Source organism: Danio aesculapii, chromosome 23 (assembly GCF_903798145.1).
Source record: "Danio aesculapii chromosome 23, fDanAes4.1, whole genome shotgun sequence".
NCBI lineage: Eukaryota > Metazoa > Chordata > Actinopteri > Cypriniformes > Danionidae > Danio > Danio aesculapii.
Genome location: NC_079457.1, coordinates 18204041 through 18225813, shown reverse-complemented (window position 1 = coordinate 18225813; position 21773 = coordinate 18204041). Strand labels below are relative to the sequence as shown.

Genomic DNA, 21773 nt, shown 5'->3' with positions numbered 1-21773 from the left:
TATCTATCTATCTATCTATCTATCTATCTATCTATCTATCTATCTATCTCAGCCTTCACTATTTATTTATTCATCAGTTAGTCTACATAGTAAATTCTGGAAATTTTGAACTTTTTTTTTTTGTAAATTTGACTGATGTTATTGATTTCAATATCTATACAACGCAGTAGACTTTTTTGAAATCTTTAAAATCTTTTTAACCACATCCAGAAGAAAACATTGATTTTATGCCCAGGGAAGACATACCACCAGACCTAGTTTTTGGTGGGGAAAAAGCTTGAATTTTATAATCTAGGACAAGTGAATTAAGCCTAAAAAACATACTTTGGCCCCGTTTACACTAATGCGTTTTAGTTTTAAAACGCATAAGTTTGCTTCGGTTACGCCATCCGTCCACACTACGCCGGAGTTTTCGGGCGCCGAAAACGAAGCGTTTTGGAAACGCCGAAGAGGCCGTTTTCGTTCTAAAACGCTGCTGCTCCGGTTAGTGTGTATGGGGGAAAACGGGGACATCTGAAAACGGAGGTGAGGCTGCAGACATTCGCCTATCTGATTAGGGCTTTTTCTAATTAGAGCCTACACACAGTTCAGTCCTGCATCCTCTCCTTGTAAGTTCAGACTTCGCAAGTTTGACATGGAAAACAGACTCCCGAGGACATGTCGGGTAAATCTTCAAAGGGAACAGTGTACTTCATAACCTTATTCACATCATCCTGGATACGTACGTTGTTTCACTATCTTAAAAATAAAAGGAACTGCTATTTTCATTTTGATATTAACAACTTAACAGAGACAGCAGAAATGTTGAGGCGTCGTGCTGCATATATAAGCGTCATCTTCAATGTATGCATATTTATAACAAAACGGAGCCTTTAACATTACTGCCTCCTTTCATTTTCATTGAAAATACGAAACATATATACCCTCTCATTTGCTGAATATAGGCCTAAGTTTTAATAATCAATAATGGCCATTATAAAAGTATAACGTACAATAAGTTTATATAATATAGGAAATAAAGGTAAACAATCAGTCAATATACAGAATGTACGTGGTTACATTAATCATTAACTTATCTTTACAGGCAAAGCACGTTTTATGTATGCCAACCACAATATCACTGGCAAAGAAAGACAAATTCAGAATCATCATGCACCTCAATCATCAAAGAGTCCTCACTTTGTATCAAGTATATCGACATGTCCTTTATCTAATATTTCGCGGCAACACTACAAAGTACGACATGAAATTGTGAGGAGAAAAGTGTTGAAATAGAGTCAAAGAAACACACATTCAAAACTTACGGTCTTAAAACTGTCTGTGACAAATTTTATACAAACGAGATGCGTTTGCGTTACCATTACGCTGCACACGGAAGGTACGTCTGTTAGTGGCATCCCAGAGACGGATAGACGTTCGGACAGATGCTTCACTGACGGAGTATTTTAGAAATAATGTCTCCGTTTGCGCCTCTTTTGACATATTTTGAACAAATGCCACTGTTTTCCTTCAGCTCACGCGCACTGAATATGAGCAGATAGATACTGAAAAGGATTCACGCAAGAATGAAGTCACGCAAGGAGACGCCCCTTTGCCTCTTTAAAACATATAAAAGGGAAATTCTCGTCACAGTGAGCGTTTGCTACGAATAAGGACCACTACACTCAAACAGTAAGATGATTATATTATAGCTCATTCATTAATACAAATAATGCATTTTTAATTAATTAATTATATATATATATATATATATATATATATATATATATATATATATATATATATATATATATATATATATATATATATATATAAATAACCTTCCTTTCAATGCTGCATACATTAGTGCAGTCTGTGTTTAACTTGTAAAATGTAACAAATTCACTGCTGACAGTTTTTAATGCGTGATGTATGTGTGTGTGTTTAGGCAAAAATGCTGGCTGGATTTCAAGGACTGTATAGCTTGCTGATATTCAGTCTAGTACTGAACTTGACAGTAGGTGTAGATGTTGGCTGTCAAGATTGGACTCCTTCAGGACAAGTTGATGTCTGCTGCACGAAATGTAAACCAGGTACTGATACAAGAACTCCGAGTAATGTGTATTATGTAACTTTACTTCAGAATGAGGTGTTGTAAGATGTCAGATATCTCGTAGAGTTTCGTAATTTCTACTTTCTATTGAAATACAGAAAATAGATTAATCTGTCTTTGAAGTTACACATTAATGACAGAAGTTTCAGGTCATTGTAAAAGTTGATTGAGAGGAATGCGGTTTAGCACTCAAAGGGAAATCCATGAATTGAACCGTCATTGCATAAAGATGACTAAAGCATCCTGAGATCACACAAGGGATGTCCTGATTCATTGCTCAATATTTCTTAAGCATGCCTGAAATGATCACTTTCAGTATCTGTACTTTTGATTTGAATATTTGCTATCATTTCAGAGAAGCAAATCTTATTGTGTGTGACAAATGGAAATAAATAGTAGAAAAAGTTTATTCCACAATAAATTACTAATTATTATTTAGACTTAATATTCGCCCAGAAAATACAATTCTGTCATTAATTGCTCCATCATTTACTTTATTTGATACAAACCTGCTTGAGTTTCTTCCGTTGAACATCTTGACCTACCTATCTACCTACCTACCTACCTACCCATCCATCCATCCATCCATCCATCCATCCATCCATCCATCCATCCATCCATCCATCCATCCATCCATCCATCCATCCATCCATCCATCTATCTATCTATCTATCTATCTATCTATCTATCAAAAGTTTGGGGTCAGTTTTTTTATTATTATTAATTTTATTTAATAATTTAAATAAAATTATTCTGCTTATCAAGGCAGTGTTTATTAAATGTAAAAATGTAAAATTGTTAAATATTTAACTATTAAATATTTATTACTTACTGCATGTTGTTTCAAATGAAATTACTCCAGTCATTATTGCTTTTATATCTATTACTACTACTACTAATATTTTTAATAATATTAATAATAATAATTAATTTTAGAGTCATTTCTGAAGGATCATGTGACTGGAGTAATGAAGCTGAAATTCATCTTTAAAATCACTGGAATAAATGATTAAATTAAATGATAAACTACTTTTTAACAGTTATTTTATAGTGCAATATAGTGCATTTCACAATTTTACAATTTGTTCTGTATATTTGATTAAATAAATGCAGCCTAGGTGAGCAGGAGAAGCTTATTTTAAAACACTTAAAAATCCTACTGATCCCAAACTTTTGACCGGTAAAGCATACATATGGATACAGTGTATACCAAATAAGATACATCCTTGAACATGCTAGTTTAAAAAACAAAAAGCTACACATCACATCAGAATTAAATAGCTAAAAGATGCCACATTTGTAAAAATGTTTTCTGTATTGTGTGATTCAGTTGTTTTTTTCTGGTCTATTAGAGGTTATGAATTGCTTTATGGGATCTTTATCTATGCTGTCGACTTTTGATGTTGAAAATTCAACACTGAATTGGAACTTTTGTTGACATTTTTAATTGTTTGAAATTAAATAAATAATATAAAAAGATTTAAGTCTGTAACGAATATTGTTATTCGGAAAAGTATTGGAAGTTTATTACAGTGTCTTTGTACCATAATTTAGGACACCGACCTAGACTATAGGCTTATATCACTTCAAACTATTAAAATGTCAATAAAAGTGACCTTTTCTAACTTTTCAGCATCAAAAGCTGATTGAGGAAAAAATACTTGATCTCATAATGCAATTTAAAAAGCATATATAAATGAAATAAAATGCCAAAATATGAAATAGGTTAATTTACTGACAGTATTTAAAGCAGAAACAAATGAATCAATGCAATATAAATCCAGTGTTTGTTATTTACTTACTCATAAACGACAATTTTGGCCAGGTAGCATATAACACTTGAGTATTTGCTTGTGCTTACAGGAAACCACTTGGCAAAAAGATGTGGACATGACCCAGCAGAACTCTGTAAACCATGTGAACCTGGCACTTACGTAACCAAAACTGATTTCCGCTGTTATACTTGTACCCAATGCATAGGTAAGGTCCACTTTACATCCTCAATGTGATTTTGGCTAAGTGAATGACAGAAACAGAAGGAATGCTTTCATTTTACCGAGTCAGACTGACAATGCATTAATCTAATTATAGGTATACAGTTTGTGGCTAAAAATTGCACAAGCAGCAGTGATGCTGTATGCGGCTGTAAGCCTGGATTTCGGTGTGGAGATGCCAAATGTTCTTACTGTGTTACTGAATGCAAGAAAGGAGAGGAGCCCGAAGGCCGTAAGACCCTTTTAGAAGCTCAAAAACAGGACATGACTTGCTGTTTTGTTGCATTGCCAAATTATTTGCTGAATGCTTTCAGGTTTATGTAGACAATGTCCAGAGGGAAAATTCAGTGATAAAATCCACAGTATGTGCAAAGAATGGACAAAAAGGTATCAAAACAATCTCAGTTGGTCTGTTTTGTTAAATATATAGTTTCTCTGAAATGTTATCTGATGTTCCTGTAATTCTAAACTTTCTTATTTGTTCTCCAGCAGTTGTCCAGATGGATACAATCTGAAAAAAGGAAACTTTACCAGTGACAGCACATGCACTTCACTACATCCTGCCAAAGGTAAGAATAGAGAACAAAATATTGAATATCAAGTAATATAATGACACATGATCTAATTATTGTGTTTTTCACATTACATAAACAAGAATCATTGCCTGTTGTGACAAATGAAAGAGGTAAATGAGGTTTACTTAAGTAAAAGAAAAAAAAATCAAATGCTATTCATTGAATTTCACACTCTATGCTTCTTTCTTTTTTGGGTTTCATCAAGATGAGATGAATTGGCTTCCAGTTTTGATTGCAGCAATGATAGCAGGGTTGGCTCTTCTTTGCATCATATTATCAATGGTTGCATATGTTAAGGCACAAAACAAAACAAAAAAGAAGCCAAAAACCGAGCAAGGTAAACACGGGTGTCCATTTTTTGTTTTTTGAATAAAACCACCCATCATGACAATGTGAGAATTGACAGTATTGCTATTCCTCTCTTTTAGACAATTCAGATGACTCTACGATTATGGTGGTGGAGCAGGAACACTGTAGTTTTCATCATCCTGAGCAGGAACAGGGTGGAAGCTCGCAGTCCATCAATACGGAAAACTCAGAGTCCAAACTCATAGTGTGATATGACTGAGGCCTGTTGCACAAACGAGTTGAAACTTCATGGTAAATTTCTGGTTGACAAAACAAAATGGGTTAAAATAAGGTTAAGCTGTATCACAAAACTTAATCTCGGCTAACCCAGGGTTAGAGCTTGTGATTGTCGGTGTATCCCACCCTCTGAAGCCGCCATATTGAAGAGTGGTTCCAAACTGAAGTGTTCAAAGCTGGCCACTTCAAAAGGGTCCTCCGAAATGAAGGATTTCAAAGGATATCGGGCCCTTAGGGACTTGACCCTTTGGGAAAGGAAGTTGTTTGGAGCTGACGTTTGGCTCGAAACTGAGCACAAACATACGGCAGAACGGCTTTCTGCAACAGGCCTCTGGACAGCATTGCTACACTAAAACGAAGCTTTTTTTATTTTTATATCTTAATCTGCTGTTTTGGTGACTTTTGCTCAGTTTAGTTTAGTTTAGTTCAGTTTTTGTGTACTTCAGTGTTAAGGGTGCTAATTTTGTCGACAGCGAAGTATGCATACAGCACGTGAACAAAGCCTTTTTTATTGTTTGCACTACTTGGTTTGTCACACTGAACTTCACCGTTGTTTTATATTCAGAAGAAAAGATAAAAAATTAACTGCAAACTACTGAAAAAAAAAAGTTATTTTCATGATTACTTATAAAATATATTTTGTGGATATATGTACATGATTCATTTGGAGAGAAAATACTCAAACTCTGCAGATGGGTGTTTAATGCAAGTGTTGAGTAGCTGTGTTTGCGCACTATCAATCGCAGTATACATTGAAAGACATTTGGCTTGTACACTAGTGTATGTATACAATGAATGTGTCAAAGCACACAAAGGGGTTTTAACTTGTTGAGGCTGAACTTCTGAAGTGTGGTGCACCTTAAAATCTCAGAGATCAGAGGTTTTAATGTAGGTGTGCAGTAGCAGACAGCATGTCAACACTTTTAAGAGAGTAGGTGTCATCTACTGGTGCTTGCATCACATTTCAGGTTAAAGGCCTCTTGAAATACCCTGGTGGGCTTTCCCAGTATTCTGATCAAAACAACACTTTTTTTTGACCCCACAAAAAAAATTGAGAACAGAAAAGATTGTGGGTATTTTATGTAACTTGTTGCGCTTTTCAAATTGTGTGTGAGTGTTTTTTTTAATTCAGTTGTATGTCTGGGAATTGGTTGGTAAATGTGGTTGACCTCATGTCTTGTACAAAGTGCACTGAAGAAACAATAGATGACCTCATCAAAATGTACAGCATTGTGTTAAAAAATTTTGTAAGCATATCTTAGGATTTAACATTAAACTAAATGACAGAATCACAAGTTTTCATTTTATTCATTCATTCACAGCTCAGACTTTACGATGGGTTAAGAATTAATGTTGGGTATTTTTTGAGTGTTCACACCCATACATCTGTAAATTCCTGGTTATTATTAAGTTATTATTTGCATGTTTGTGAATGAACAAATGCAGCATGCAACCTTTAAAGGGCACCTATTTTACCCCTTTTTCAAGATTTGAAATAAGTATTTTGTGTCTCCAGAACATATCTGTAAAGTTTCAGCTCAAAACACCCATCAGATTATTTATTATATCTTTCAGAATACTGAAATTATCTGCTCTGAATACACTGTAGCTGCTTTTGTTGTGTGTGCCTTAAATGCTAGTTTTCCCTGCCCACCGTTCTCACATGACTGTCAGTGTGTGCCTCAATCTCTGCCTGCTGCGTCAGATAAACAGCACAGTGACAGACGTGAAGGAAGCAGATCTCACGTAACGTTTGTGAGAAATACTACAGTAAGAACTTTCCCAATGATTATTTGATGTGTTTGTTGTGGAGTTAATTCAAGCTTTTCTGCAATGATGAGTCACACACGATGTCGTTACAAAGTTCACGCACACACACGTTTAATTTTAAACAGTTTTTGCTCAGCAAATGTGACAGGATACACATTAATATCCGTCGCTGTATGGATATCCGTTATGTTAATGTAAAAAATGAACCTGATTTAACATCCACAAACCGGGATTAAAGCGTCTTCTTTTATAATTGTACTAACATGTGGCTGTGCTGATGAATTATAGCAATTTTACCGTCTTTACTACAAACATTCACTGTTTTAGACATGTTTTAAACCTGTAAAACTCATTCTTGATCACATTTGATGATGAGTGTTGATCACAGCGAGCTCAACAGATCTTTTAATCCCTTGCTTTACGAACGTCCTGTATTGTTGATATGATTATATGCGTTATTACAGAGACATGTTAATACGTGGCTGTCAATTAATTCAGTGGAAACTGCACTCCTACAGACTTTAACGTCAGGAATAGGATCCTATTTTAACGTCAGGAGATTATAATAAAAAAAAAAAGAAAAAAAAAAAAAGAGATTTATTGTCTTTATAATCACCCCAATATGACTGTGGACACACTATACCTACACCTTATACAAAGTTCTGTCCAAAAAGCTTCCAAAAGATGATTTTCATCATAGGTATCCTTAAAAAAACTAAAATCTCTCACTTCAGCTTACCATCAATCTTTTACAAAAAAAAATAAGTTATCACGTTTCCGCTGATGTTTGACATTTCCCCCTGACATTTCCTCTTAATTTCATAACACTGACATGATCTGTCTCTAGTTATGCAACAGTTTTTTTTATTAGTCCTTCTAAAGTACATGATCTTATTCAAAATCCCAAATCCTAAGCAATATTTAAACCCACCTACTACCTCAATAACTATTAATAAGTAGCAAATGAGGAGTGAGGCAAAAGTCATAGTTAATACTTCGCTGAGAATTGTACTTTAAAACAAAGTGTCCCGCATATGGTTAATCATGCAAAATTCAATAAGCCAGTGATTTCATATGAAACATTTAAACTACACTGTGGTGCTGTATTATTTTGCAAAACCTGTTCTGTATATTGTAAATACAGTATATTTATAACTATAGAAAACATCAGAGGTCACTGAATGGCTATGTAGGGGAATACCTGTAGTAAATAGTCAGGTCATTAAACAGGTTATTGAGGACAAAATCCTCTGACAGCGAATCTTCTAGCATTTCCTTTTGCGTCAATTTTTATCAGAAAGCTAAGGTCAGAAAACCAGTTCAAGGGAGTATTGCTTCTGTAAATAATATGAACACTTAAAGATGAGTTGTAAGATTCTATTCACATTTCTAATCTACTATTGCACCTTGAACTTCATCGTTATGCACTGTTGGTGAGTGACTCAGCGGGAGTTCCCTAGTGACAAGACTGCAATATTTACATGTCCTGTAGTGCGTCTATAGTACACCAGTTTCGATGAATCATTTGGATTGGTTTTCCTACTACACCTTGACAACAAGTACTGACATGTCGAGTTAAATCACGGTGCATCCACTAAAAAAGATCTTTAAGGGATAATTGATTTGACAGGGAGTTCGAATAATAACAGCTGTGAGGGTTAGGTGGAACAGCTGGTGGGCGAGAGCTGTGGTAATGGTGCAACTGAAAAGGTCATTCTAAAGAATGTGTCACTATGCGTCACCGTGTAAAACCCTGACAGGGTAATCCTGTTAAAAGAACATGTCTAATGCATGCACAGAGAATTCGGAAAGAGAATTTTCTGGAATTTGTTTAAGGTGCTTCCCGTTGAGATTTGCATGAATTTGGGAAATTCACACAATACAGTCTGCTGAACACTGTATGCAAAGTGTGTTTCCTTAAATCTAAAGAAGGATATTGACAGCATGAGTATGATTGAATGATGATTTATATAGATTTTTTTAATCTTCTGTACAAGGATTTTTTTTGACTTTATACAAGCAATAAAGGTCTGATTGTTGACAACACATTGTTTACATTGATGTCATAACACTTATAAACATGTGTAAAAAAAAATGGCACTTATCATCAGTACTAAATCTTTCATTTCCTCTAACCTGGTAAAGCATATATAAAATATGCTGATGTAAACTACAAAGAAGGCAGAAGAAGAGAAATATGACTCCAGGTCTTGTAAACTACTAAATATTATCAGTAATAATATTAAGAATAGTAAACATTTTAAAGCACGAAGCTGACACACGTGTTCTCAATGAAAGCAACACACAAAAATGAAAATAACACTTTGGGCGATTTAAGACAGATGTAGTTCCTGGAATACAAGAAAAGGAAAGTACAATCCATAGTAAAAGAATGCCTGCTTGGATGTATTTTGAAATGAACAGTTATGTAAAAACACAACGATGTGTGTCAACTTCCTGTATCTTCAGCGTAGTATAATTTCTGATATTCCCAGAAGTAAAAAAAGGAATGCATTTTTTGAAGAGTACTGCATGTTAGATTGGAGCTTTCCCTTTTGTGGTGATATTCTAGCCAGCTGCTAAACCAAAAATGAAACCGAAAACTCAAAGAGAGCATGACAGATGTTGGCTAGTAACAGCAGCATTATCTGGAGTGTCCCTGTTTTGCAAGTTTGTTTGTTTATTACATCCCAACAAATACTGGTGAAAGCAGAAGATTGGAAAATCCCCAACTGTTGGGACCTACAGCATCTATGCATATATGACTTATTTATTGAAGGTCATTTCACATGTCCAGCATCACTGCTGCTTGCAATTCTCTTTCTGTTTCACATTTTCTTTTTTCTCTTTGGTCTTTACTCGTCCAAGTTTTTCACTCTGTCGTTTTGTGGGTGGAATAAACGTTGGTTCATCCAATGGGTTGTATGAGCCTGCTTGTGGGGAAGTTTGATGCTGACCTGTATACAAGACAACTTATAATTATCATTTTTGCTATATGTATATTTATGGGAGAAGTTATAAGTGTTATTTAAGTATATATAAAAGCACCATTGATTTTTCCATCATCGGCTGAGTTTTTTCTTTGAAACGTGGGGTCAAGCTCTTCTGCGATATTCTTAATGGCTTGTGTTTGCCTGTTGTGACACCAGAGTATGTTAAAACATACCTTCTGAAAAAAAAACTAGCTGTAAATCTTTTGCCGATTTCAGACTGCACGATTTTCAAAGGAGTCGCGTCACAGATGTATTCACACTGCATGACTGGGGTAGCATTTCGTCGCTGTTTTGTTTACATGCCAAGATGGATCGGTGACAGGGGGTTACTCACTGCATGACTTTAAAATAGGAAGAATCTCGATCCTTAAACTATGGGTCACGACCAAATACATGTGAGAAGGGACATGAAAACAACACAAGGTCGTAGTTTATCTTTTGTTATTAACTACTTAATGAGAAAGAAGCCTTTGGTGGGGTAGAAAATGTACTTATTTTGCTCACCTGGCCTTTGAAGGGAATTCGCCTCAATTTATTCTTTTTTGACCCGGTTGTGGTGTTGCTTATCTGACGTCAAAGAGACACGGGTGCTCCTGCCAAATTTACACCAGTTTTTTCCTCCAATTCTTGGGTCCAAATAGACCAAAAAGAGCCCTTCTAACCTCTCCCCCATCCTCTCGCTGACCTGCAGATACCCATACTAGTGCTGCTCTCTCATTGGTGGTAGGTATTCGGCGATGTTATTTTCAATCAAAACACATTTCACACAGCATAATTCGAATCGCTGACAGGTCCAGATATTTACCATGCCAAATTTATGATGGGTGTCGGCGACTCATCTGCGATTGTCTCAGATCACGTCTTTGATAGTTTACGCTATGCGATTGTTACCCACGTGAACAAGCACCAATTTGCCTGTGATTTCAAGCATTTGTCGGCGATTTCTCAGTCTGTCGGCGAGTCAAAAATCAAGGCTAAAATCATGCAGTCTGAACTCGACATTAGACAAATCAGTGACTTACACTGGCGTAGACATTTGACCTGGATGGTCTGGGGTGAAGTCATCAACTGGGGATCGAAGGCCTTCGGAATCCAGTCTCCGCCTCTTTATATCAAACAGCAAGTTTAGTCATTTAATATTCATTAGCAGCTTTTTGGGTACACTTTATTTTGATGGTCCATTTGAGTATTAGCAGAATGTCTGCTTAATATCTGTTGATAATGCTCCTTCAACAGACATTTAACTGACTATAAGAAACTTTGCAAGCACATGTCAACTTAAACTAACCCTAACTTCAACCTAACAGTCTACTTATAATCTAATGAGAATTAGTTGCCATGTAGATGCAATGTAACTTAAATTCAACAAACAGACCATCAAAATAAAGTGAGACCATTTTTATTACTACAACTAAAATGATTCTAAAGGCTGGTTTACTTCATTCTAACAGACACATTTTAGAATTCGGTGCTTGAGATAGTATGCCTAACCCCTAAAAGAAATATCTCCAACGAACATGTAGCAATAACGATGAAATCACATGAATTGCTTCATGGGAATGCATCTTTCAAAGAAAGTTTGGAACCAATCTAACAGCTTTGATATTAAAAGTGCCTTGCTTGAACATGCATGAACAAGGCAATTCCACAGAGGAGTCATCTGATACAATCAATCAATGCTTGAAATTCTGGTTTGGATAGTAATGGGTAAAAGGCAGGCAGTAGTGGAAAGAGTACTGAAAAATCTTACTCAAGTAAAAGTGCCATTACTTTCCAAAAAATGTGGTGCGAGTAAAAGTATCTGTTGTAAATTATACTCAAAGTATGAGTAAAAAGTAGCGCTTCTAAAAGTACCCAGTTGTTAGCAGCGAGTATTATACTGTGAAAGTCTGATGCGTTTACTTGTAATTTGTGCATATATGCGACTGAAAACGTAACATTCTGTAGTGCATTTAGTGATTGTTTAAGACCATTTCAGACATCATACATCTGTCATTCAGTTTAAACAGGCTCTGGGTCATTGCGTGTGACAATTTTGGACATGATCTTGGACACTTTTAATGCATCCAAATGGTTAGCTGCATTTATATAGTGCCCATGTCTTGAGGTAGTTGTAGGATGCAATTTAGTTTCCATGTGCGATTTGACTATAAAGAAATCACAGGACTGATTGTTCTTTAGCCAATCCCATAGACAAGAAAAAATTAAGTAGTGACTGCAGGCTGAAGGAAAACAATGGAGTAAAAGTATTGATACAGCACTAAAAATATACTCAGTGAAAGGTAAAAGTACAGTATTACAGTAATTTGAGTATTTTTAATTTGTTAATTTACACCGCTGGTAAACGTTTAGGAAAGGCTAAATAGGGTACATGACCAAATTAAATGCCTCTGACCTGTCTGTCACATGTTGCTCTTCTTTCAATCTCCCTGAATTCCTGCCCAGCAGATTCCAACTCACGGGAACTCCGCTTAACCTTTATCTCCTGTTTCTGTATGAAACGTGCAATTTCCTGCCACAAAACAAGAAATGAATTACCCATCCATGTGATGTGAAAACCCACTCTCATTTAAGCTCTACTCACCTCATCTTGAGCAACCTGTGCTGCTCTAAAGTCTCCAACCGGACAATCTCTAGATGAGAGAGGTGAGGAAGCATGCTGAGCCTATGACAGAAGAGAATTATACACGTCAGTATATACTGTTCACTTTTAGTCCTATTTTACTACTGTTTTTAACAGGGACACTAAACAGATGTCAGAACACCAACGTGGCTGTTGATATGACTATATTTACACTTCTGGAGGGCCACCAGAGTTTAGCTAAAGTCCTAATCAAGCATAAACGAGTCACTAAAAATAGGTGTTATGGTGTTAAACTGAAAAGGACAATTGCCTTGAAGGAGCAGGACTTGTGATATACCTAAATTTCATTGAGCAGTGGTCGCCATCCTATTGATCACATCGCTCTGTGTTTTATGAACCACTGAATCTGCTGTCTTGCTCAAGCATGGAACACAAATGACATTATTTTATATTATTTATATATTTATTATATATTATGGGGCCCGATCAGTACCTGGATAAAGTAGTGTTAGTGAGACCAGCAGGGGGCGCTTAACCTGTGATCAGTCTGGGTCCTAACACCCCAGTATATTGATGGGGACTCTATATTGCTCAGTGAGCACCGTCTTACGAATGAGACTTTAAACCAAGGTCCTGACTCTTTGTGGTTGTCAAATATCCCAGGATGTCCTCGAAAAAAAAAGTAGGGGTTCGATCCCGCGCAACCTGGCCAAACTTGCCCACTGGCCTATGTCCATCATGGCCTCCATCCACATATTATAATTGGCTTTATCACTCCACCAATCAGTTGGTGTGTGGAGTGTGGTCGGACGTAATATGGCTGCCATCGCATCATACAGGTGGATGCTGCACACTGGTGGTGGATAAGGAGATTGCCAAATTATGTGTAAAGCGCCTTCAGTGTCTAGAAAAGCACTATATAAATGTAAGGAATTATTATTTTCTACCGCTCCAGCTGCTTGCCTTTTTATAACACTGTGAATTAGTACTACAAAGTACGGTACAAAATTGCAGTTACAATTGCTGAATTATGTTATAATGCTTTATTATGTTGATTGTTGTTGTAGTTATTATCATTTATTGTTATTTGTAGAATTTTATTACAGTTTAGTTATAAAATGCCAATGCAGAACCTGCAGAAATATGATTGAAAATAATTTTATCAATCTTTTTTTTCAGTGGCACTGATCACTGCTAATGTCACAATGCATTGCCACCCAAATGTCCATGTTATCCAGGTGCATGGATTTTCTTCTTTGACTCAATTGAAAATCTTAAAGTAGCCTAAACTAGTGCATTTTGCATAGGTTAAATGTGCTAATTTAAAGCTCTCAAACTGAATATGCAATCTTTGCCATGTTTTTTTCTGTCAAGTCTTTGATGGGTAGACCTTGCCTTTCAGCTAGGCTGAGATTTGGAAGCTTAGGGAGCTTAAAACGACTGGCGTATCACTGGCGTAGATTTGACGTAAATTTGCATTTAGTTCACCTCTTCGACCAATCTCTCCTCCTCTTCCTGGAGCCTGCGGGCCAACTCCTCATCCCTTAACACCTGCTCCAGTTCTCCCATGTCAAGAGCAGTTGTTCCACTCCTAAAAACAGGCCCTGTTAAGGAACAATAGCAGAATCACAAAAAAGTCATGCTGAGGCAAGACATTGTTTTCAGACCACCACCAACTTCACCCAGTTTGACTGAAAAAAGGGATGCCATTCTTGTTCTTGTAGGACCACTTTCCTGCAGAGTAACTACAGTACCCCTGAAGACCATGCTTAGCTGAGGCATAACAAGGGGCTCTGGGCTGCATGAACATGTATCTGTTTTTGGTCACTGGAGTATTTGACAGATGGGTGTTTGGTTACCCCTTGGTACAAATCTTGCTCAATGCCTAACTCCCAAATTTTACCATGGGCCATAACAAGCCTCTGGGCCATGTTCAGTCCATCTACATTTCCGCCACTTTCTGGTTATAGCTAAAACTCAGCAGGAAAATGGACCCCTGAAAAAGAATTAGACATATTGTCCAAGACAATCAAATGTTATCAGTAAGTAAATTTCCTTCTGAATAAACACAGTAGGAATCCTTGGTAGATTAAGTAACAAAATATGAACCCCAAAAAACATAGAGGAGAAAACAAAGTGATGCTGCTGCAAGACAAATAGAAGCAGATGATTTTTTTGCATGTTCTGAGAAACACAAAGGCACATAGTCTCACTTGAAGGAGAAAAAGCTGATCACACCAAAACAAAATGGACTATTTCCAAAATGTACAATAGAATCTCACAGAAGTTCTTTTCTACTGATTGGGAATGATTGGAAGGCATTAAGTAGAGGCAGGGACAGGCTCAACCACACCGCAGAGCTCAGAGAGGGGTTACCTGCTCCAGGAGAGCGGCCACTGCAGAACTGCGGTCTCTGAATCCATCTCTCCTTCCTCCTGCTCTCCCTCTCCAACTCTTCCTCTGTGCTCGATCTCTCTTCCTCGACAGTCTGCCAGCGCTCACTTTGAATTCGTCTAACTCTACGCTCACCATGCCTGTGGTCCCTGTCTATCCTTCTTTCAGCTTCCGTTAATGATAGAGCTCTCTGCCGTGAGTTTCCACTCCTCACCATCTCCCACCTTGACGTATCCCTCAAGCGATCCTCCACTTGCACAGATTGTCGTGCTCTAGGTTGCAGTAAGGGTCCATCATTTGTGGGTCTTGCTCTACCCAAGTTAGAATCATCTATGCTGCATGTTCTGCTGCCTTCAGGCACAGATGTCCGCCTTACGTTACCATGGTAACTACGTCGCATCGAAATGTTCCGTCGAAACCCCTGAGGTTGAAGAGACTGAGTAAGGCGTGTGTGATCATCTTTTATTAACCCTGTTGAACAATGAACTCTTTCCCTACTGTCACTGATACCATTTTCATTGGTTCTACAACCAACTTTCGTAGGTTCTTGACAACTGTTAGTACGCCTTCGTTCATCCAGGAAATGAACACGTCTTTCGCTAAAACTTTCCGTATGACTACAACCATCTCCTTGCCTTGATCTCCTACAACCCTGCCTGACACTGCTGTGGCGATTCAACCGCGTTTCCGAGACCTGCTTCTTTTTTCGCAGTATCTTCTCAAGTCTATAGACAGGTTCAAAGAGATCATCCTCAGAGCTGTAGCTGAGGTAGCCTTGCTCACTCATATCATTCTTTATGAGCTGAACGACATCACCCCATCCACCTGACAGCTGTGAAGATCTGCTGCTGCTGTTTTGACTGGTCACGCTCCTGTCGTCCTGCTCTAAATGAGCTCTAGAAGATCTTCTATGTTCTACAACAGGTTTTCTGGCCTGCCTGATGACAGTAGGCCTGCTGTACTCAATCAGGTCCTCCTCAAAGTCAGAATAGTTGGGAGAAATGGAGTGCTGCCATCTACTGGTCGGAGACCGGTTGTGAGATGTTTGAACAGGCTGAGGTGAGTATGGACGAGCAGGAACGCTTATGGATTCTATTGTAAAGCCAACCATGCAAACACAAAGCAGGGGATTTGGGAAAATGGTTAAAGATTAGGGGGATGCAGAGTAAAACAGTTAATTATCAGATCTGAACCGTTTCAACATGCATGGATTGATGAACATGAACATGGGATATAAATGAAGCATCAATACATTTATTGAGTGTTAATATGATAATACAATTTTTGGGGATAGTTGGGTTTTATGGATATTTCACTAAAAAACATTTACTCACTCTCATATTGTTCCTAACCTGTTTTTCTTTTGTTAAAAGATCAAAATTACATATTTTGATGACTGCATCACCTTGGAGCTGAGTCATAAAAGTTGTTTAGAAAATCTGGGATTTAAGTTAAAATCCTGACTTCAGTGAGCCGAACTACATGTCCATGCTTAAATTGGTTCTAAAACAGCAAGTTGGAGATCATTTGATCTAACTAATCTGAGTTCAGTTTAAATAACCAGATAACTTCTTGTGCACGCTGCATATAACATTTAAATACTATGTTTTTCTCTTCTTTTTAATTCTTTTATAACACATTTTATCAGCTTTTATTTTATTTTTATTTTTACCATTTCTATTATTTGTTTTTATTTCTCTTATACTTGTTTCTTTTATTCCTGTTTATGTAAAGCACTTTAAATTGCCATTGTGTATGAAATGTGCTATATAAATAAACTTGCCTTGCCTTGCCTTGCCTTGCCTAATAATTTAAACATAATAATCAAAAACTACAATACGACTTGCAACAAAGCAAGAGAGAAGGCTGAAAGGAAATTGCAGATTTTAAAATATAGGCCATTATTTAGGCCTATTAACGTTAAATTAAATATTTGTAAAAACACATTGAAATGGTTCTTGCGCACATGTGTCAATTGTTTTTTGCAAGAAAAAGTTAATGCATTGCAGGCTCCTGGTAACATTCAAAATGTGCTTAATGTCAGCACAGTAAGTTTAAAATAACGGCTTCTATGACCCATGCATGCACAAGCGGCAGGATTTGCGCCCTAAACCGCTGCAAATTACCGTTTTCCCTTTGACACTTGTGTTTCCTGTGCCCCGTGGGAAAATATCTTTATAGTAAGGAGCCCATATTATGGGTTTTTGAAAATGCTCTTCCATATACAGTAGTGTGTCACACAGCTCTAAGTGAAGTGAAATATCCAGCTAAGGCTTAAATCTGTAAGTGTACAGTGTTTAAAACTGTTGATTCATCTATAAGAGTTGACTCATATTGCTTCAAACGAGTCGTCTTGATAACGAGTCATTAGGTGTTGGATATTATTGACAGTCTAATTAAAGATGAAACCTCAGCATTATAGCCCAGCCTTGAGCAGATCGAGTGCTTCTGGAAACTACATGCTTAAAAAGAAGACTTCATCGGTTTGTTAAAGGAAGGATCAGTAAAGACTGTCAGAACACGGATCAGTGCATCATGAATCTTCTTCCCCCATTTAACAAGTGTAAGTATGTGCGATTAAAATTATTGCCTCGTTTACTCTAGTTTGTAAATTATGTATTTAGTTGTGTTTTGTTACTTGTAACTGCGTGTACTGTATCTGGTTAACTCTTTATATTCTCATATCGCGTGTAAAGCCACGTTGAAAACGCGAAGCGTGCCGCTTTGTTTACGGATCGTCAGCTGTTTCTACACACATGCAACGGTCAAGTTTCAAAATAGTTCAGCTCAGGTTCGAGGTGAGGTGTCTAAATTGCACCCAGCAAGCTGAACTGGCGCTCTAGGCGAGTGTGTTGTGTTCTCTGGGGAGGAGTGTAATGTGTGTGCGTAGCACCGGAGCAAGCTGAACTGCCGCTCTAGGCAAAGGATGATCACGCTGCCCTCAACGTGATAGTAAAAACGAAAGGGACCCGTTAGTAAAGTGAGAATCGGGTCGCGGTTGAAATTGAAGACGGGGGGCGGGGGGGTTGTTATTATTCGCGGATATAACTGAGGACGTGGGTGGTGAGGGAGGTGTCGCCGCTATGGACGCGAAGGCTCTGTGTGTGTGTGTGTGTGTGTGTGTGTGTGTGTGTGTGTGTGTGTGTGTGAAAAGAGCAAGTAGACTGTGATGGGCTAGTTCTTGGACTTTTTGCTTGATAAAAAAGTTTGTCGTCTGTATTTTCTAGTCCATCGTCTGTATTTACATTCACCCACTGGCAGCCAAAATCCACTATGAAGCGTGTATGCACTGTGACTACTTTTATATTGTTGATTATCTGCTGGGCATTTCACTCTGTCTCACGCTGAAGCCTGTCAGTGTTGTCGACCAATCGCAGCAGGCTGTCATTGGTCCAATCAGCGCAAATTAGCTTCGCGCTGAGGAGGGGTTTGGGAACAAATGAATCGCTGAACGATTCATATGGGAGTCGCTGGGATAATTAGGTAAAAATAAATGCAGATTATAAGACCATGAAAGTGTTTTTTGACCTTGCATGCATATTAGACTGTTGTTGGAGACCCTCACAACCTAAATATGACCCTATTTCATGTATAATATGGGCTCTTTAAAATGAGGCTACTGCCTGGATCCATCTCCCGGTTATTCCACTCAGGGTCTAATGCTTTAAAGTCAATCTTTAAGAAATGTAGTCTACTTTTTTATATCAGTCAGTGCTTTCTTAATATTATTTTCTTTATTAAATTTTTGTCATTTATATATCCGTAGCTAAGTACACCCCTCACAGATCTCTTTTAAATTAATATTTTCTACAGGATGCTTTACAATAATATCTTTGTGCATATATATTAGATTATTCAGTACCAAAGCAATATTTGGAACTAATCTAACAAAAATAAACGGAAGATCAGTCCAAAAATGTGTACACCCAATTAATATGTTGGGGGAAAAATATTAAATAAAAAGGAAAAAAAAAAAATCAACAGAAATATAAAAAGATATAAAATGTAGTTGATATGTTATAGTTTATATTTGTTTGCAATAACTATCATTCTATTCTTAAAGATGTTTGGCATATATATATATATATATATATATATATATATATATATATATATATATATATATATATATATATATATATATATATATATATATATACACACACACACACACACATACATATACACATAGACATATTATTGGAACAGGCCCCTGCGTTTGTCCATACAGTGAAAGGGTGAGGGTCAACAATAAAACTTGAATTTCATTGAATAGAGAGACATTCTTTAAATATCTTTTAAAAAGAAGAACAAGGTGGCGAGGTCTACTGCCAGACCCAAAATATACCGTGTAACCATAGAATCATTTAAACAAACATGACAGTCATCATCTTAGGAGGGGAGGGGGACAATAAAGCAGCTGGTTTTATGCGTCATAGTCTATGGATGTGCATTAAAAATACACTGGATGATTAAAACAAAGGATAGTCATTAGCTTTAATATTCCACATCTGCTTTAAGATAATTCTGTGGTAATGGAATTAAAAGACACCATGGTGTCAACATCACCAGTCACATTACTTACTGCTAATCAGATGCTTACATGAGATCAAACATTTGATGTGCATGTGACATAAAGAAATAGTCACAAGGATATTTGGATTTCCTAATCTATAACCAGTGTAAATATCATCTCCCTTTCTGTTTTGATGCAAATTAAATTTCATGCTTTTGACAAACCAATAATACGTATGCCTATTGTAACAGAAATTATGCAGTAACCCAAAAATCATGACTTTATTTATATAAAAGTGCAGATTTGTCGCTCAACATGAATGCTGTCAGTGTGTACACTCAGTGTGAGCCTGCCATCACAAAATTGTTGAGAAAAGTTTACATAAACCTTTCAGCAATACCATGCATTTTGTACAGGGGAATATTTTACCTCTAACATCTTTATTTTGGTAACTGCTCCTGTGTCTCAAACAAAGTTCTTCTTCCTGTATCCTTTTAGCGATTTCCTAAAAAACAACAACATCATTATTGCAGATTATAATGTTGTTGGGAAAAGTAGGGATCTGTTGGGATTTTTACATATTTCTAACATATAGACAAACATGTAAAGCTGCAGAATTGAAAGAAATGAATTGAAAGTTATGTAGTGACGACGCACTGAAGTGTGGGTTTTATAGCTAAAAATAAATCCGCTCACACACTCGACACAGACGACTGTGAGATGCTGTGCACGTCACTGAGGGGAATTTCCACAATGTGCATCAAAGGCCATGCCCGCTCTTAAAACAAAAGCCCACCAAGAAGCATCTTCTAACAGCTAAATGCTCAGCTTGCAGTAGAAGCGAGGACACAATTTATCGCACAACTGACCACAATGACTCAGAAGTTTCCACTGACGAAGAACGGCTGAAAACATATTTTACTTGAACAATATAGCCTACTGTGCAATTATCATACCGACCACATCATATGACTACAATAATTTGATGTGGAGCAGTTTACTGCAGGTAAAAATGATCATTTCCACAAAAACTTTAGTGGAACACAGGGGTGGTCCTACATATTGACACAGTATATGGGGTCTAGCAGTGCCCCTGGTTGAACCTTTAGATTTTTATTTGCTGGCATGAAATTTGCATCTCATGACCAGTCTATTACTGTAGCTAGTGCTGTCTTGAAAAAAAACATACATAAATAAACCAGAAATGAACCATAAAAAAATATCAACCCATTCCTAAATTGATAGTTCACCCAAAAATAAAACTGAAATGATTTATTCTGCCTCGTGGTTTAAAACCTTGAGTTTCTTTCTTCTGTTGAACACTAAAGCAGATATTTTTAAGAAAGCTGGTTGTTGGCACCTATCAATTTTCATGGTATGAAAAATATTACTGTGAAAGTCAATGGGTGGCAGCTAGCATCATTCTTCAAAATATATTCTTTTGTAATCAACAGATGAAACTGAACTATCACTTGAATAGATCATGCATGTAACTTCTCATCCAAGCCCTGTTCAGTTTTTCTTGCAGGAATAATGTGCACTTAAACCTCTATGCCCAGATAGAGAATCAGAATAAGCTTGGTTTGTAGAGTACAATGTAGATTCAAAAGGCTACTACAAGACTAGTCTTCAATGAGAATAAGAGAGCACACATTAAACCTCTCTTTATGTCTCTCTGCACTGCCTACTGGTTGCAGCTTACATCAGGTTCAGATATTTAACAGACTCCATCTCTGCAACATACATAGAAGCTGGATGTCAGAAAGTGACTCAGGCAAACAAATACAATAAAATTGTACTTTCCATAACCTTGTCATCCACTGTTTCTTGCTGGTGGAATGATCCTACCTAACACATTCTGAATGCAGAGCCCCTGACAATATTCAAGAGACAAGTGAAAACTTATTTCTCTCCTCAATGTTTTTCACTTTTCCTTCATCTCTCCCAATTCTAAACTAATGTCTGAATCTTTGCATTACAACACCTTCAGAAATGTATCGCCACTTTATAACGAATTGTACTGCTTATTTCTGCTAAATGAATAGATGCAAATGTGACAAAACATCATGTCTCATGTAGATATTTACAGTGTTTGACCAGAAGATGTCGCAGTTTGCCTCAGTGACTGAACAAATGACAAAACCAAAGGTTTATTCAAACAGTCATAAAACTTTGGCCGAGTTAATATTTTGGACACTACTACAAGAATTTAGGAGTTGGGTGATTAATGCTCTCTGCAACTCTTACATGGTCGCCCACTGAAGCTAAGC

At 37.0% G+C, this 21773-nt stretch overlaps 2 protein-coding genes across 7 annotated transcripts in view; one reads left to right on the top strand and one right to left on the bottom strand.

Annotated features, from left to right (window-relative positions):
• Positions 1-1487: 1487 nt before the first annotated feature.
• On the top strand, positions 1488-7242 carry tnfrsf9a (tumor necrosis factor receptor superfamily, member 9a). 3 transcript variants are annotated; one of them, XM_056449732.1, is made up of 9 exons: positions 1488-1671; positions 1928-2072; positions 3956-4072; positions 4184-4318; positions 4401-4473; positions 4579-4655; positions 4742-4771; positions 4867-4998; positions 5090-7242. In XM_056449732.1, exons 2-9 carry the CDS (start codon positions 1934-1936, stop codon positions 5218-5220), a joined length of 834 nt encoding a protein of 277 aa, XP_056305707.1. In that variant the 5' UTR covers positions 1488-1671; positions 1928-1933; the 3' UTR covers positions 5221-7242. The 3 variants fall into 3 exon arrangements, with proteins under 3 accessions (XP_056305707.1, XP_056305708.1, XP_056305706.1); XM_056449731.1 differs by having other exon boundaries at positions 1490-1671; positions 4576-4655; XM_056449733.1 differs by lacking the exon at positions 4742-4771 and having other exon boundaries at positions 1489-1671; positions 4576-4655.
• A 341-nt stretch (positions 7243-7583) lies between these two features.
• The window catches only part of ccdc187 (coiled-coil domain containing 187), a 37313-nt gene continuing 23123 nt past the window's right edge, over positions 7584-21773 (bottom strand). For 2 of the 4 annotated variants that reach the window (XM_056449727.1, XM_056449726.1), the window contains exons 6-13: positions 19933-20008; positions 14970-16079; positions 14082-14197; positions 12594-12674; positions 12405-12521; positions 11032-11114; positions 10065-10150; positions 7584-9973 (exon numbers count right to left, since the gene is read on the bottom strand). In XM_056449727.1, the coding sequence (XP_056305702.1) occupies positions 9816-9973; positions 10065-10150; positions 11032-11114; positions 12405-12521; positions 12594-12674; positions 14082-14197; positions 14970-16079; positions 19933-20008 (1827 nt within the window). In that variant the 3' untranslated portion in view covers positions 7584-9815. The remainder of the gene's footprint in view (positions 9974-10064; positions 10151-11031; positions 11115-12404; positions 12522-12593; positions 12675-14081; positions 14198-14969; positions 16080-19932; positions 20009-21773) is intronic. The other 2 variants (XM_056449729.1, XM_056449728.1) reach the window with 1 other exon arrangement.

Bases quoted from the DNA above. Each gene is read 5' to 3' on its own strand.
- tnfrsf9a (XM_056449731.1), top strand. From the start codon at position 1,934: ATGCTGGCTGGATTTCAAGGACTGTATAGCTTGCTGATATTCAGTCTA. The intron at 4,772-4,866 runs GTAAATGAGGTT...GGTTTCATCAAG, and splicing joins TGTTGTGACAAATGAAAGAG to ATGAGATGAATTGGCTTCCA. The intron at 4,999-5,089 runs GTAAACACGGGT...CCTCTCTTTTAG, and splicing joins GAAGCCAAAAACCGAGCAAG to ACAATTCAGATGACTCTACG.